The sequence below is a fragment of the Bos grunniens genome, chromosome 19 (genome assembly GCF_055505025.1).
Source record: "Bos grunniens cultivar Pamir isolate PY7600 chromosome 19, Bosgru_T2T1.0, whole genome shotgun sequence".
Classification (NCBI taxonomy): Eukaryota; Metazoa; Chordata; class Mammalia; order Artiodactyla; family Bovidae; genus Bos; species Bos grunniens.
In genome coordinates this window covers 26,072,457-26,084,162 of record NC_141183.1, presented here as the reverse complement: position 1 = coordinate 26,084,162, position 11,706 = coordinate 26,072,457, and the positions used below count along the sequence as shown (strand labels likewise).

Genomic DNA, 11,706 nt, shown 5'->3' with positions numbered 1-11,706 from the left:
CTCCCTTGGCCTGTGCCACTTTGTCCCCTGCCCAGAGGAAGGGAGAAAAGGGGGGGCTCCTTTGGGGGCCCAGCCCCCCAATCCCTCCTAGCAGAGGAAGCCAAGGTCGGGGCGGCTGTGATTGCTCCCTGGGCCTGGAGAGGAAGCTGCGGCGGGGGCTGGGATGGGAGACAGGAGGAAGGGGGCTGGCCTGCTCTGGGAGGTGGAGATGGATTTTCCACTCATGGAAGGGGAGGAAAGGGCAGAGGGTGGGGGCTTCCTTGGGAAGCTCGGGATGAGTCACCAAGAGACAGGGGACTGGAGGGTGGAGAGGATATGGAGACGGGTCATGCTGGGGGCCCATAGGGCGGTGGTGCCACAACAATGGAAAACAGCCGATGCAGCAGCCAGAGGGACCAGGCAGGACACTGAGAAGATACAACCAAAGGTCCCCTGAGAAGTGTTATCAAGTCTCCGAAGGGTTACCTGCAATGAAGATCTGGTGTATGTACATGCTCTGGGCCTGGTGGAGGCAGGACAAGATGAAATTGACCAAGTGGAGCATAAGGGACTCAGATTAGACAACAGGAAGGACTTGGCTTTGAGAAGCACCAGGTTTAAATTCCAGATTAACACGTCAGTCGTAGGAAGCAGCAGTGGCCAGAGCATCAAGCCTGCTTCAGGAGGTATGTGCTGCATTTCCTGAATTCACAAGAGACTCAGACTGGATGATGTCCGGGGTCCTGTCCTGATCTCAAACTCTTAGAGCTCAGAGCTGTCAATGGGAATTGATTTCTGGAGTAAGGGAATTTAGGAGGGACTCTGGGCCTCCTCCCTGCCCCTATTACTGGGGAGTCTGTCATTCTAAAGTCAGGAAAAAAAAAAAAGAATCCCTCACTGACCACACTGGTCCCTTAATATCTGCTCCTTGAGAGGGTCCCTTGTCACTCACTGGACAGGCGTCAGGCTGAGCAGAAGCTCTACTGCTGCTGCTGCTAAGTTGCTTGAGTCGTGTCCGACTCTGTGCGACCCCATAGACGGCAGCCCACCAGGCTCCCCTGTCCCTGGGATTCTCCAGGCAAGAACACTGGAGTGGGTTGCCATTTCCTTCTCCAATGCATGAAAGTGAAAAGTGAAAGTGAAGTCGCTCAGTCGTGTCTGACTCTTAGCGATCCTATGGACTGCAGCCTACCAGGCTCCTCCTCCGTCCATGGGATTTTCTAGGCAAAAGTCCTGGAGTGGGGTGCCATTGCCTTCTCCGGAGCAGAAGCTCAGTGACTGTTAAATGACATAGCCCTTGGGTGGTCCTGGAGGAGACCAAGAGAGAGATCAGGATGTGAGCCCTGTGCTCAGGGACTGCTGAGGGAGACACGTGTGCCGGGCTCAGAGGGAGGCATGGAGACAAAGAAGCATGGACGCGGGTGCTGGCAGTGGCCATGGCCCCTAGCTGATGGGCATAGCATCCTGAGTACATTTTCATGGAACGAGTGAATGAAATTTGAGCTCGGAGAACCTTGTAAGGTGAGATGGTGGGGCTTGAGTGAGGGACACAGAGGCTTCTCGGATGAGGGAAGTTGGGAGGTGGTGTAGGACTTGCCTCATTGGAAATAGCCTCAGAGCAGGCTCAGACATAGGGGAGGAGGGGGCTTGGGAGAGAAGACTGGGGAAGGGGAGCAGGCAGGGCTGGAGGGTAAGAATGGGGAAATGGGCTCTAAGCCAGAGGGGTCACTATAGGAGACGGGCTGATTGCGGGGGGCGAGACAGGTTGCCTGCAGTGGTGGTAGTCTGGAAGGCTCAAGCTGCTGGATGAGTTTAGAACCTTGAGCCTATGATCAGCTTAGGCATCAGAGATTTGGGCTTCCAGACCATCTGCTTTGTCTAAAGACTTTCAGCTGATAAGGAGCTAGGAGGCTCAAACGCCTTCATCTGGGTCTTGAAGTGCACGCTCTTGCTTGGCAGGTGAGAGGGGCTGAGGTTGCACTGGACTGGGATCTAGTCTTAGAATTATTGAGGTTAGAAACCAGGCAGGCCTTCCTGATAACCCTGTGGTAGTGATAATGATGATGAACACATTGTGTTTATTATATGCCAGGCAGTGTGTTAAAATATTTTACAGACATTATTTTCTTAATCCTCACAATAATCATATAAGGTAGGTACCATTATTATACCGTTTTGCAGATGGGGAAATGAAGGTTGAAGGAGGATGCGCTCCAGCTTGGAAGCTGCCAAGTCACAATCGGAACTGGAGTCTGGAAGACTCCAGAGCCTTTCTCTTAATCACTAGGGTAGTCTTTCTTCTGGCAGGACCTGAATTTTCCTGAAAACTGCCTAATGAGCTACCTGTGTTGGTGCAACAATAACTTTGCTTCCCAAATCTGTCTCACTGAAAGAAACTGCTCTTCTCTCCCTTCTCCATGCTCTGATCCCCATTTTCTCCATAGACAGATCTTATCTAAGGGCAAAGACTGTGTGTGCCTGCCCCATCTTCTCCTCCTGAGCCTAGCTCACAGTAGGGTAGGGGCAGGGGCTGCAGTGAATCCTTGGTGAGCGATGAGAATATATGGTGAGCAGGGACGAGGTTAGAAGCTGAGGTATGGAGAGTACAGAGGAGGAGCTGGGGGTGACCAGGGGATTTAAAGTCCTGGCTGTGGATGCTTTCCAGGGCCTGGTCTCTCCAGGACAGGATGGCCCAAGAGCTCAGCGAGAAGGAACTCTTAAAGATGGAGGTAGAGCAGCTGAAGAAGGAAGTGAAGAACCCAAGAGCTCTGGTGAGCCTCCTCTTTCACTCCCTGCTGCCTCTTCTCTATCCCTTTCTGGTCCTCATGGAGACAGGACACAAAGGAAGGTGTGATGAACAGCAGGGTGGTGGGACCTTTCCAGGGCAGTAGAAAGAGCAAGAGGTGCCTCTGGAATGGGCTGGGAGGTGGGAGGAGGCAAAGTTTGTTCCTACAAAGGTGCACAAGAGATAACCTCAGAGCCTGGAGGGCTTTGTGTGTCCAATTCAGTCCCTGGACTGGGCCTGGCCAAATATCCCTCACAAGTAAGAAGCAGGCTTTCTGGTTCTGGTCAAGGAACTCATACTCCTCTCACACCTGCCTGTGCCTCTCATCTTTCTTCTCTCCTGTCTCTATTCCCATCCTGCCCAGAAACCTGTTTTTTGGGGACTGAGCAAATCATGAATCCTGAGCAACAGAAAAGGGCTAGAACCACACTCTGCTTTCTCCCAGATTTCCAAAACAGGAAAGGAAATCAAGGATTATGTGGAGGCTGAAGCAGGAAACGACCCTCTTCTTAAAGGCATCCCTGAGGACAAGAATCCCTTCAAGGAAAAAGGCGGTTGTATAATAAGCTGATGGTGCTGGAGCCCCTCACCCTGAATGCCTGCCCCTCCTCAGCCCTCTCCCCACCAGAACCAAGTACCCTGGGATGTGCAGGGAAGCAGTGGATGTTCACTCTCTCTTAGTCACAGGATGAGTAAAGAGGCCCAGCTGCACTCATCATGAATCCATTCCCCAGTTCCACTGTGAACTCTTCTCTCCCATTACCTCCATCACCTGCTGGGTCACTGCTGACCCCACCTGGAACCGCTCCCAGGAGAGCCGCCCTGGCTCAGGACGCAATTCCCTGAGAGTCGGGACAGTCCTTGGGAAACAGTTACTCCTCCTTAAAACGCCTCCTATTTCCCCCTCCACTGTCTGCCTGGGAACCAGCATTTCCATCCAGAGCTTCTGGGTTGAGGATTGGAGTTGGGGAGGCCCTTTTCCCCCACCTCATGTCTGGTCCTGTGGAACTCCTCCCGGTCATTTAGATAACCTGAGATTGGCCTGGTGACAAAAAGAGCTTGTAAAGTCATGATGTCATGATTTATTGAATATTACTGATTGTCTGTTCCATGTTGGGCTAGGATAGAAGAGCAAGCAAAATTCAAGTGGCTCTTATTGTCATGGAATCTAGCAGAGAAGACACGAAACAGAGTTACAATTAAATCAGTAAGTGCTACAGTGGCAAAGGGGGAGTCGAGGCTGGTGTAGGAACACACAGCAGAGGACATTCAGGGCACTGGACAAGGTCAAAGTGAACTGTTGCAGACAGTTGGGAGGGGAGGGTGAGGACAAATCCAGCAGGGGTAAAACATGGGGCTGGAGAGGAAGATGAAGTCAGGTCTAAAGGACTTTGCTGTGAGCTCAGGTAAGAACTTTCTTTTTTATTCTCATTGCAACAGAAAGCTGATGAAGGTATTTAAGCAGCAGAAGGCCAGGCTTTGATTAGCATAAGGGAGGTTGGATCCTGCTTAGAGCTGAAAGACTAATTCCTAGGCCTTGTTAGCAAGAAGATTACTGTCTAAAGAAGCCACAGACAGACATTCATGATACAATGTGTTCAGTGCAATGACAGAGAAGTCTGTGCGGAGTATGAGGGGGACATAGGAAGACTACAGAATCCAGCTGAGTGGCTGCATTGCATGCTGGGAGAGAGTGAGATAGATGGGCCCCAGGCTGAACAGTTTCTCCCCTGTGGACAGGAATTCCATAATAGCAGAAACTCCATAAATGCAGGATGATAGAGGAGGCCGGGCCCTGCCCAGATAGGAGATAAAAGACCACATATTCCTCATTCTTGAAATTAAGGAGACCTCCCAGCCTACACATGCATAGAAAGGCTCCTTGGAGGTCGAAAGAGAGGGGGCATCACCTCATAGTAAAAGATGCAACTACCCATAGCCCTCTTCACTAAATCTACCTTGGCTAAAAGATGTCCACACACACATGGGAGGATGCTGAGATGTCCCAAATACAGACTCAGAACAGGGCAAAGCCATATGACCGACCAAAGGAAACCGGAAGAAATGCCTCATAAGTGATTGAAGCCCCCACAGTGGTGTGACTCTCTCGGAGCCCATCATGTGTCTGTCCACATGTACTGTACTCTTTTTCCCTCCTAATAAACACTGACTGTTTCACTACTTTCCATCTCTATGTGGAAATTCATTTCTACACAGCTGGTGGGCCAGGGCCTTGTCACTGGCCACTGGTTTCCGGTGGTCTAGTGGCCAGGATTTAGCGCTCTCACGGCCACTTCCTGACCTCATTCTCTGGCTGGGAGCTGAAACCCTGCTTCAGGCCACTGTGGGCCAAGGCCACCTGAGATCCAGAGGACAGGAAAGGCCTCAAAAGGGAGGTGGTGTTCGCAGCTGAGTCCTACAGGATTAAGTTGTAAAAGGGTGATATAAATCTGGCTGAAGGGACAGTATTAACAGAAGAAAAGATGAAGAAGAAAAGAACAAAGGTTTGAATGCAAACACTTATCAGGTCAGAGTTGTTGGAATGTCAAGGGAAAGGCCTAGACATTTAGGATCTGCTGCTAGAGAGGTGGAGTTGCAGGTGATCAGAGAGTCTTGTTTGTGATACTAAACCACCATATCTGCTGGGAGTGAATTGGTAATGTTTGCATTTAGAAGGGTTTTGACAAGGCTTTTGACAAGATTGAATGGGCAAAGAGTAGAATCAGAGAGAGAATTAAGGAGATGATTGTGAGCTGCAGGGAGAAGTGGGTTGGGGCAGAGGCTGTAAGTCTAGAGGGGAAGGTGGGGTGAAGGGTTCTTTGGAAAATGAAGTTTTCAGATCTTGACATCTCATTAATTGATGGGCGAGGGACAGGAAGTGGTCAAGGATACCAACAAGTTTCTAGCTTCCGGGGTGAGAGAGAAGGATTGAAACCAAGTATTTGCAAAGAAACCTAACATAATACATTCATCTGATTCAGAGCTGCAAACTCCCTCAGCCCCTCCCCAGTGGGCCACAGTCCTGGGGCTTGTCTTGCTCCTACCGGTAAGCTTGTGGGCCACTGTTCAGAATTCAGGGTCTCCCAGGGACTGTCCACTCCTTTCCCAATTCCACAGTAACCCTGCTTCACCGTTCTGCAACCTCAATAATAAATGCAGCCACTCCAATACACTGCCCAAGAGCAGGAAAAGAAGAGAGGCGAGAAAGAGAAAATATCTAAATACAATACATCTTCTAATTTTTTTAAATGAAGAAGTGTTAATATTCCAGTAAGAAGGGGAAAACAGATGGGGCTACAGTCACATGGGTATAGAGCATCGACTATAGCCTCCTTCTTGGTTGGAGTTCTTGGTTCGGGGGGCTGACTCCAACCTTCATTCCTCAGGACTCTGAACCCTTATTGAGGATCCAGGTAGAGCAGTGGTTTCTTCTGCTGGCCTGTGTTACCCAAAAAACCCAGTCCACCTCTTGGTCAAACTAAAAGACACAACTAAGCCAGAGAGCAGGAGAAGGATTTATTACTTACAGCACAGTAAAAGAGAACACCAGGGATCTTTCCCAAAACAGAAATTGGAGAATTTTTAAACTAAGGATACATGCACATTCACGAAGTACCCACAAAAATCCAAGCCTGAGTTAACTGAAGTCACAAGGGTCAGAAAATGTCAACATCATCACCGCTTAGGTTCCAGTTGATCTGGTGGTTTGAGCGCTTCAGGCTAATTTTTACCAGTGAAACAAACCTGGAAATCTTTACAACTGATATATTATCTTTACTATGGTAACTTCTCTAGCCTGATAATAGCCATTTGTTGTTGCATTCTTCTGTTCCCTTAAAATATTTAATTCATGAGACCTGTCCAAAGGCAAGCATTGTGACAAGGTTTCGATCACAAAATAGCTCAGGCCAAAAACGACTTCTCTTATGTCAAGACAGCCATCCCTGGTTCTCTTTCTCTGGAGACTCCCTACCTATCTTCTTATACGTTTACTCAGGGCTCAGTGCCCCAGGGGTTCTCTTGATTCCACCTATACCCTTCTGACCCCCTAAGATATGGTGACGATCATAGGACCTCAAGATCGGTGATGGGCCCAACACCCTGGCCCCCTTTTCTGTCTGTTTTCCGAGTGCCAGAGGAGCCTTCAGTGGCTGAGGGCAATCCCAGCTTTCACTTGGAAGGAATTAGTATTTTGTGCCCTGGTGGCAGCATTCCTTCCTTCATATTAGGAAGTTCAGCAGAGGAGAATTTGGTATTCTGAGGGTGGGTCATAGAAGTAATCTGAGCCACCCCTCTCCAGTTCCATCCCACAGATTCCTGAGCCTTTTGGCTGAAAGGAAGCCCCTGATGGATGTTGTTACCGGTTCAGGTCAGAGCACATCCAGGAGCCCTCTTCACAGCCCATCTTTGGAACATGATGACACCAAACCGGGCCTTCACCAGAACAGTCCTCACTCTGTGAGCCCACCAGCATCCCGATGATGGACACGTGATGAGACCAGCAAAACCCTAGGGACCTTTGCTTCACTGAAATAGAGGAAGAGGGCAGTGAAAAAGCCAAGCAGGGTGGGTCAGAGGTGTAAGGACTCCAAGCAGAGATGAAATCTCTGAAATTCTGATGACCCTGAGGAGTAAAACGATGCCAAGCCAGGAAAAGGGGCAGGAGGGATGCCCTTGAACTCCTGATTTCCGGGTCAGCTAACATCAAGCTGAATGATTCCCAAGTTTCAAATTCTCTATCATCTTTCTTCCACATGGCACATTCACCAGGGGCTCCCAGAATGGGATTCCCAGGCAGGAGGAGAGGGGAAGAGGGGACAGATGACTAGTTCATTCCGGACTCAGCTCCTAGGACTGCCTGCAGCTTGAAATCCTGCCTAGTGGATCAGGCAGCTTCACCTCGACCCGCACCCCGCCCACCGCCCCCGCTGCCCGCAATGCTCTCTTCTGCACCTCACTCCTGCACCCCTAGGGAGTGGAGTGGGGGTGGGGTCTGATCTGCTTGGCATGTTGGGGCCTCAGGCAGAGGGCAATTACCCAATCTGGATCTCAGGTCCTCTGGGAAAGTTAGTCAAAGCCCCTGCTGCCTCCTACCACTTCCCCACCTGAACCTAAGACCTGGAAACTAGACCAGCTTTGTGGGTGTATTATTCCACCTGAGCCCTCACACAGGGCCTCCTGCTTAGGAAGGCCCTTGCTTGGTTTAACACTCTGCTGCCTCTATCTCGAAATTCTTAATCTTTGACTGCAGGTCCTATACTTTCATTCTGTATTGGACCCACAGATTATGTGTCCGGTTCTGTGTGGGGAGACAGAGGCCTCCGCCTAGTGGAGAAGGCAGGTCGCTTATCCAGGAGCAAGGTTTAAAGTGGGGTTTAAAATAGCGTCGAAATGCTGGTGCTCCTGGCCCTCCTCCACCAGTTCTGAGGGTTAGAAGCCGGGGGCGGGCCGGTAGTGGAGGCGACTCTGCGGTAGCTTCTCAGCGTCCCCTTGGCCCCTCTGAATTTTCTCTATCAGACCACGGAAATGGGTGAAGTGGATGACGTCACCTGCAGCATCAGAGCTGAGGACACAAACCAGAGAGGCCAAGAGAGGACAGAAAGGCCTAGAAGAGCTGCAGACTCTGCCCACTCCCCCATGCTGTCTAATCAGATGCAAATTATTAAAGAGTCTACCTTCTACCTCCTTCACACATTCCTGTGTTTATCCCTTTGCTCCAACAGCCTTGCACAGAGCTCCCCTCACCCTGTGCCCCCCGCCCCCACCCCTTGGCTGCTGTGTTTCTCTGTGGCTGCCTTGCTTACCTCCTGTAAAACCAAGCCAAGACTTGTGGGTTTAGCGCCAAGGCCCGTCGTCCCACACCACAGGGTTGGGGAGGAGGGCCCTGCTTACCCTTGAGGCCTCAGCTCTCCCCACTGCTCCCCCGACCTGTCCCCAGGGCTCCGTCAGTGGAGCTTTTCTTAATTCCTCCACCAGCTCATGCTGTGCTTGAGATACTGTCTGTATCCAGCTAATTCAGATAGTCTGCTTTCCCATAATCTCTCCTTTATGACTGAATGAATAAGTCATTCAAAATTAGGTGGTTCATGGAATCCCCTCCAGCAGTTATGAAACAGGAGGGGAGGGGGCAGGGTACAACCTTTGAAAGAATGACATAGCCCAGGGGCACAACATAAATTAATTAGAACCAAATGGGTCCAAGATGGCAGACAAGTCAACTTGACTAGACCTTGATCCTCAGTATACGCTCATTGTAACACAGCAGCAAGCTAAAAGACACACCCAGAGGCACCATGACAGTTCCAAGGTCGACTATCAAAGACCAAAAAGCGGGCAGTGGCCCAACCCCTGGAAATCCCCGCCCCTTCCCCAAAGTAACTGGAATAATTCTTCCACTCATTAGCCTATGAAACGGAGAAGGCAATGGCACCCCACTCCAGTACTCTTGCCTGGAAAATCCCATGGACAGAGGAGCCTGGTGGGCCACAGTCCATGGGGTTGCTAAGAGTCAGACACGACTGAGCGACTTCACTTTCACTTCTCACTTTTCTGCACTGGAGAAAGAAACGGCAACCCACTCCTGTGTTCTTGTCTGGAGAATCCCAGGGACGGGGGAGCCTGGTGGGCTGCCGTTTATGGGGTCGCACAGAGTCGGACACGACTGAAGCGACTTAGCAGCAGCAGCAGCAGCAGCCTATGAAATTACCCAGCTCATAAAAGCTAATCACACCACATTTCAGGGCTACCGCACTCACCCTCTGTGATGGCCCACACTCTGTCTGTGGCGTGTGTTTCTCTCTGAATAAAATCCACTTCTTACCTATCAGTTTGTCTCTCACTGAATTCTTTCTGCAATAAGATACAAAGAACCTGAACCTCAGTAAGTCCAGACACCAAGTGAGTGATTCTAATGAAAAAAATCACAGGTTCAAGTCCCAAGCAGGGTTTCGAGTGGATTTGAGTCCTGGCCTCCTCAGTTTGAGTGTCAGACTAGGTTTTGGCTAGGTTCCAGTACTGGCACATGGGTTGAAGTCCCCATCTGAGGTGAATGGTTTCAGTTAGGACTTTGTGCTCCCACTGCAGGGGCATACGTTCCCTCCCTGGTAGGGGAACTAAGATCCCACATGCCATGCGGCACAAGCAAAGAAGACAAGAAAATCAGGTAGTGCAGGATTTGAGAGGTGTAAAAGGCATGCTATGAACAATCCCTCCCTCTTTTTCTCTTAGACTCCTTCCTGGAGAAACCAATGTTACCCACTTATCAAGTGTGCTCTTAGAGATCTTTTATGCATATACAAGCAACACATATAAACCTTCTCCCCCTTTCTACACAAACGGTAGCACTTATATACTGTTCTGAGCTTTGGTCTGGATTTCTCTGTTTTTAACCTTACCTAGATGGGTTTCATTTACTTTTGTGTCCACATGTACCCCCGAGCCTATAATCTTTCATTTTACTCTCATTTATTTTATATTTTTATTTTTTAAATTTTATTTATTTCGCTGTGCCAGGTCTTAGTTGTGGCATGCAGGATCTTTGATCTTTAGTTGTGGCATGGGATCTAGTTCCCTGACCAGGGATCGAACCCAGGCCCCATGCACTGGGAGCAGGGAGTCTTAGCCAATGGACGACCAGCAAAGTCCCTCATTTTATGCTTTTAATCTTCCATTTATTAGTCAAGTTTCAAGCTCCTTGAGGGCAGGTATCAAGTCTTTGACTTTTTTGTTTTCCAGCACCTAGAACATAGTAGGTGCTGGAAGGCACCTACTATGGGCCAGGCATTGTGTGTTAAATACACACTATGTCGTGTACAAATGAATAAACAAGATAATGGACAGCCCTTGGCATCTAGCATAAGGAATAGGCCGGCCTAGGCACAGACCTGCTTTCCCTGGAGGTCCTGAAGTTCTGCTGGTCCCTCTGCTGGTCACTCCAGGAAAGGACATCCTGTAGGCAATACGTTCCAGACAATGTGAACCTTAGGGGCCCTTCACAGGAATAAAACCAGGGGGAAGGGCTCCTTAGACTGTTGGAGAGGCGGAGAGAGAAGTTCTCCCCTCAGATATTGGGACTGGAAAGGGAAGGAAATGTGGGGCAGGGGGTGGGGCTGTCCCAGCAAAGCTGAGCTAGTAGGGGACGGAAGAGGGGATGGTGGGGGGTTCAGAACCATTAGTGAGTAGTTGTGATATCAACTTAGTAGATTGTGATCAGCTTAAAAAAATAAATAAAAACCATAGAAAATACCAGAGTGTACTTTTACATGGAATAAAGGTAAATATTGTTTCTCAAACTTCTATTTCAGCTTCGTGTATGTGTGAACTGGTTGGCAATATAAAACACCTTACTGGGGATCTTGGTAGAAACAAAAAAATGGTGACAGTCTCCAGAGAAATGATGAGATGGGTCCTGATGAGTGAGTCGTGAGCAGGCGCAAGGATTCACAGCAGTATCAAACCTTAGGGTGGAAGGCAGGGCACCTCTATTTCAGTGCAGCATCTTCCTACACCCCTGAGACAAAGACCTTGAGCTCCCTGACTCCGGCTTCCAGGCACCAAAAGCTCCAAAGTTCTCAAGCCTGTTCCACTGATGGACAGCTCAGATTGTTAGAAAGTTCTTCCCATTTGCCCCTTTAACTTCCACCTGTGAGTGCTCATTCTCTCTGCCTCTGTTACAACCAAGACTAGGAACAACTAGGCAAATAAACTGACAACCAACAAGTGTCCTCTAAATTTTATTTTCCTTCCCATATGAGCATTTTTTCTTTTCTCAAGAGTCTGAGTTTTTATTATTCTGGTTATCTTTCTAGCAGTTATCGTTACTGAATCTATCATGGATGGGATACAGAGAAAAGGACTTTTTGCTTACAATTTTACTAACTCTCACAGCACTGCTAGGTAAAAGGCACTGTTATTATCCTTTTACGGATGAGGCACAGAATATT

General features: G+C 49.2%; 1 protein-coding gene across 4 annotated transcripts; it reads left to right on the top strand.

Moving 5' to 3' along the window:
• Positions 1–284: 284 nt before the first annotated feature.
• GNGT2 (G protein subunit gamma transducin 2) lies at positions 285–4,945 on the top strand. Of its 4 annotated transcripts, none has more exons than XM_086358102.1 (3): positions 285–665; positions 2,645–2,750; positions 3,210–4,945. In XM_086358102.1, the coding sequence occupies exons 2-3, from the start codon at positions 2,667–2,669 to the stop codon at positions 3,333–3,335; spliced, it is 210 nt and encodes a 69-aa protein (XP_086214228.1). In that variant the 5' UTR covers positions 285–665; positions 2,645–2,666; the 3' UTR covers positions 3,336–4,945. The 4 variants fall into 4 exon arrangements, with proteins under 4 accessions (XP_086214228.1, XP_086214229.1, XP_086214230.1 ...); XM_086358103.1 differs by lacking the exon at positions 285–665 and adding an exon at positions 1,215–1,500; XM_086358104.1 differs by lacking the exon at positions 285–665 and adding an exon at positions 1,822–1,938.
• The last annotated feature ends 6,761 nt before the right edge of the window (positions 4,946–11,706 follow it).

What these genes read in the sequence shown, in the direction of transcription:
- GNGT2 (XM_086358101.1), top strand. Translation starts at nt 2,037, where the DNA reads ATGATGATGAACACATTGTGTTTATTATATGCCAGGCAGTGTGTTAAA. An exon ending in CCTCACAATAATCATATAAG is followed by an intron (nt 2,132 to 2,644) that starts GTAGGTACCATT and finishes GATGCTTTCCAG; the next exon opens with GGCCTGGTCTCTCCAGGACA. An exon ending in TGAAGAACCCAAGAGCTCTG is followed by an intron (nt 2,751 to 3,209) that starts GTGAGCCTCCTC and finishes GCTTTCTCCCAG; the next exon opens with ATTTCCAAAACAGGAAAGGA.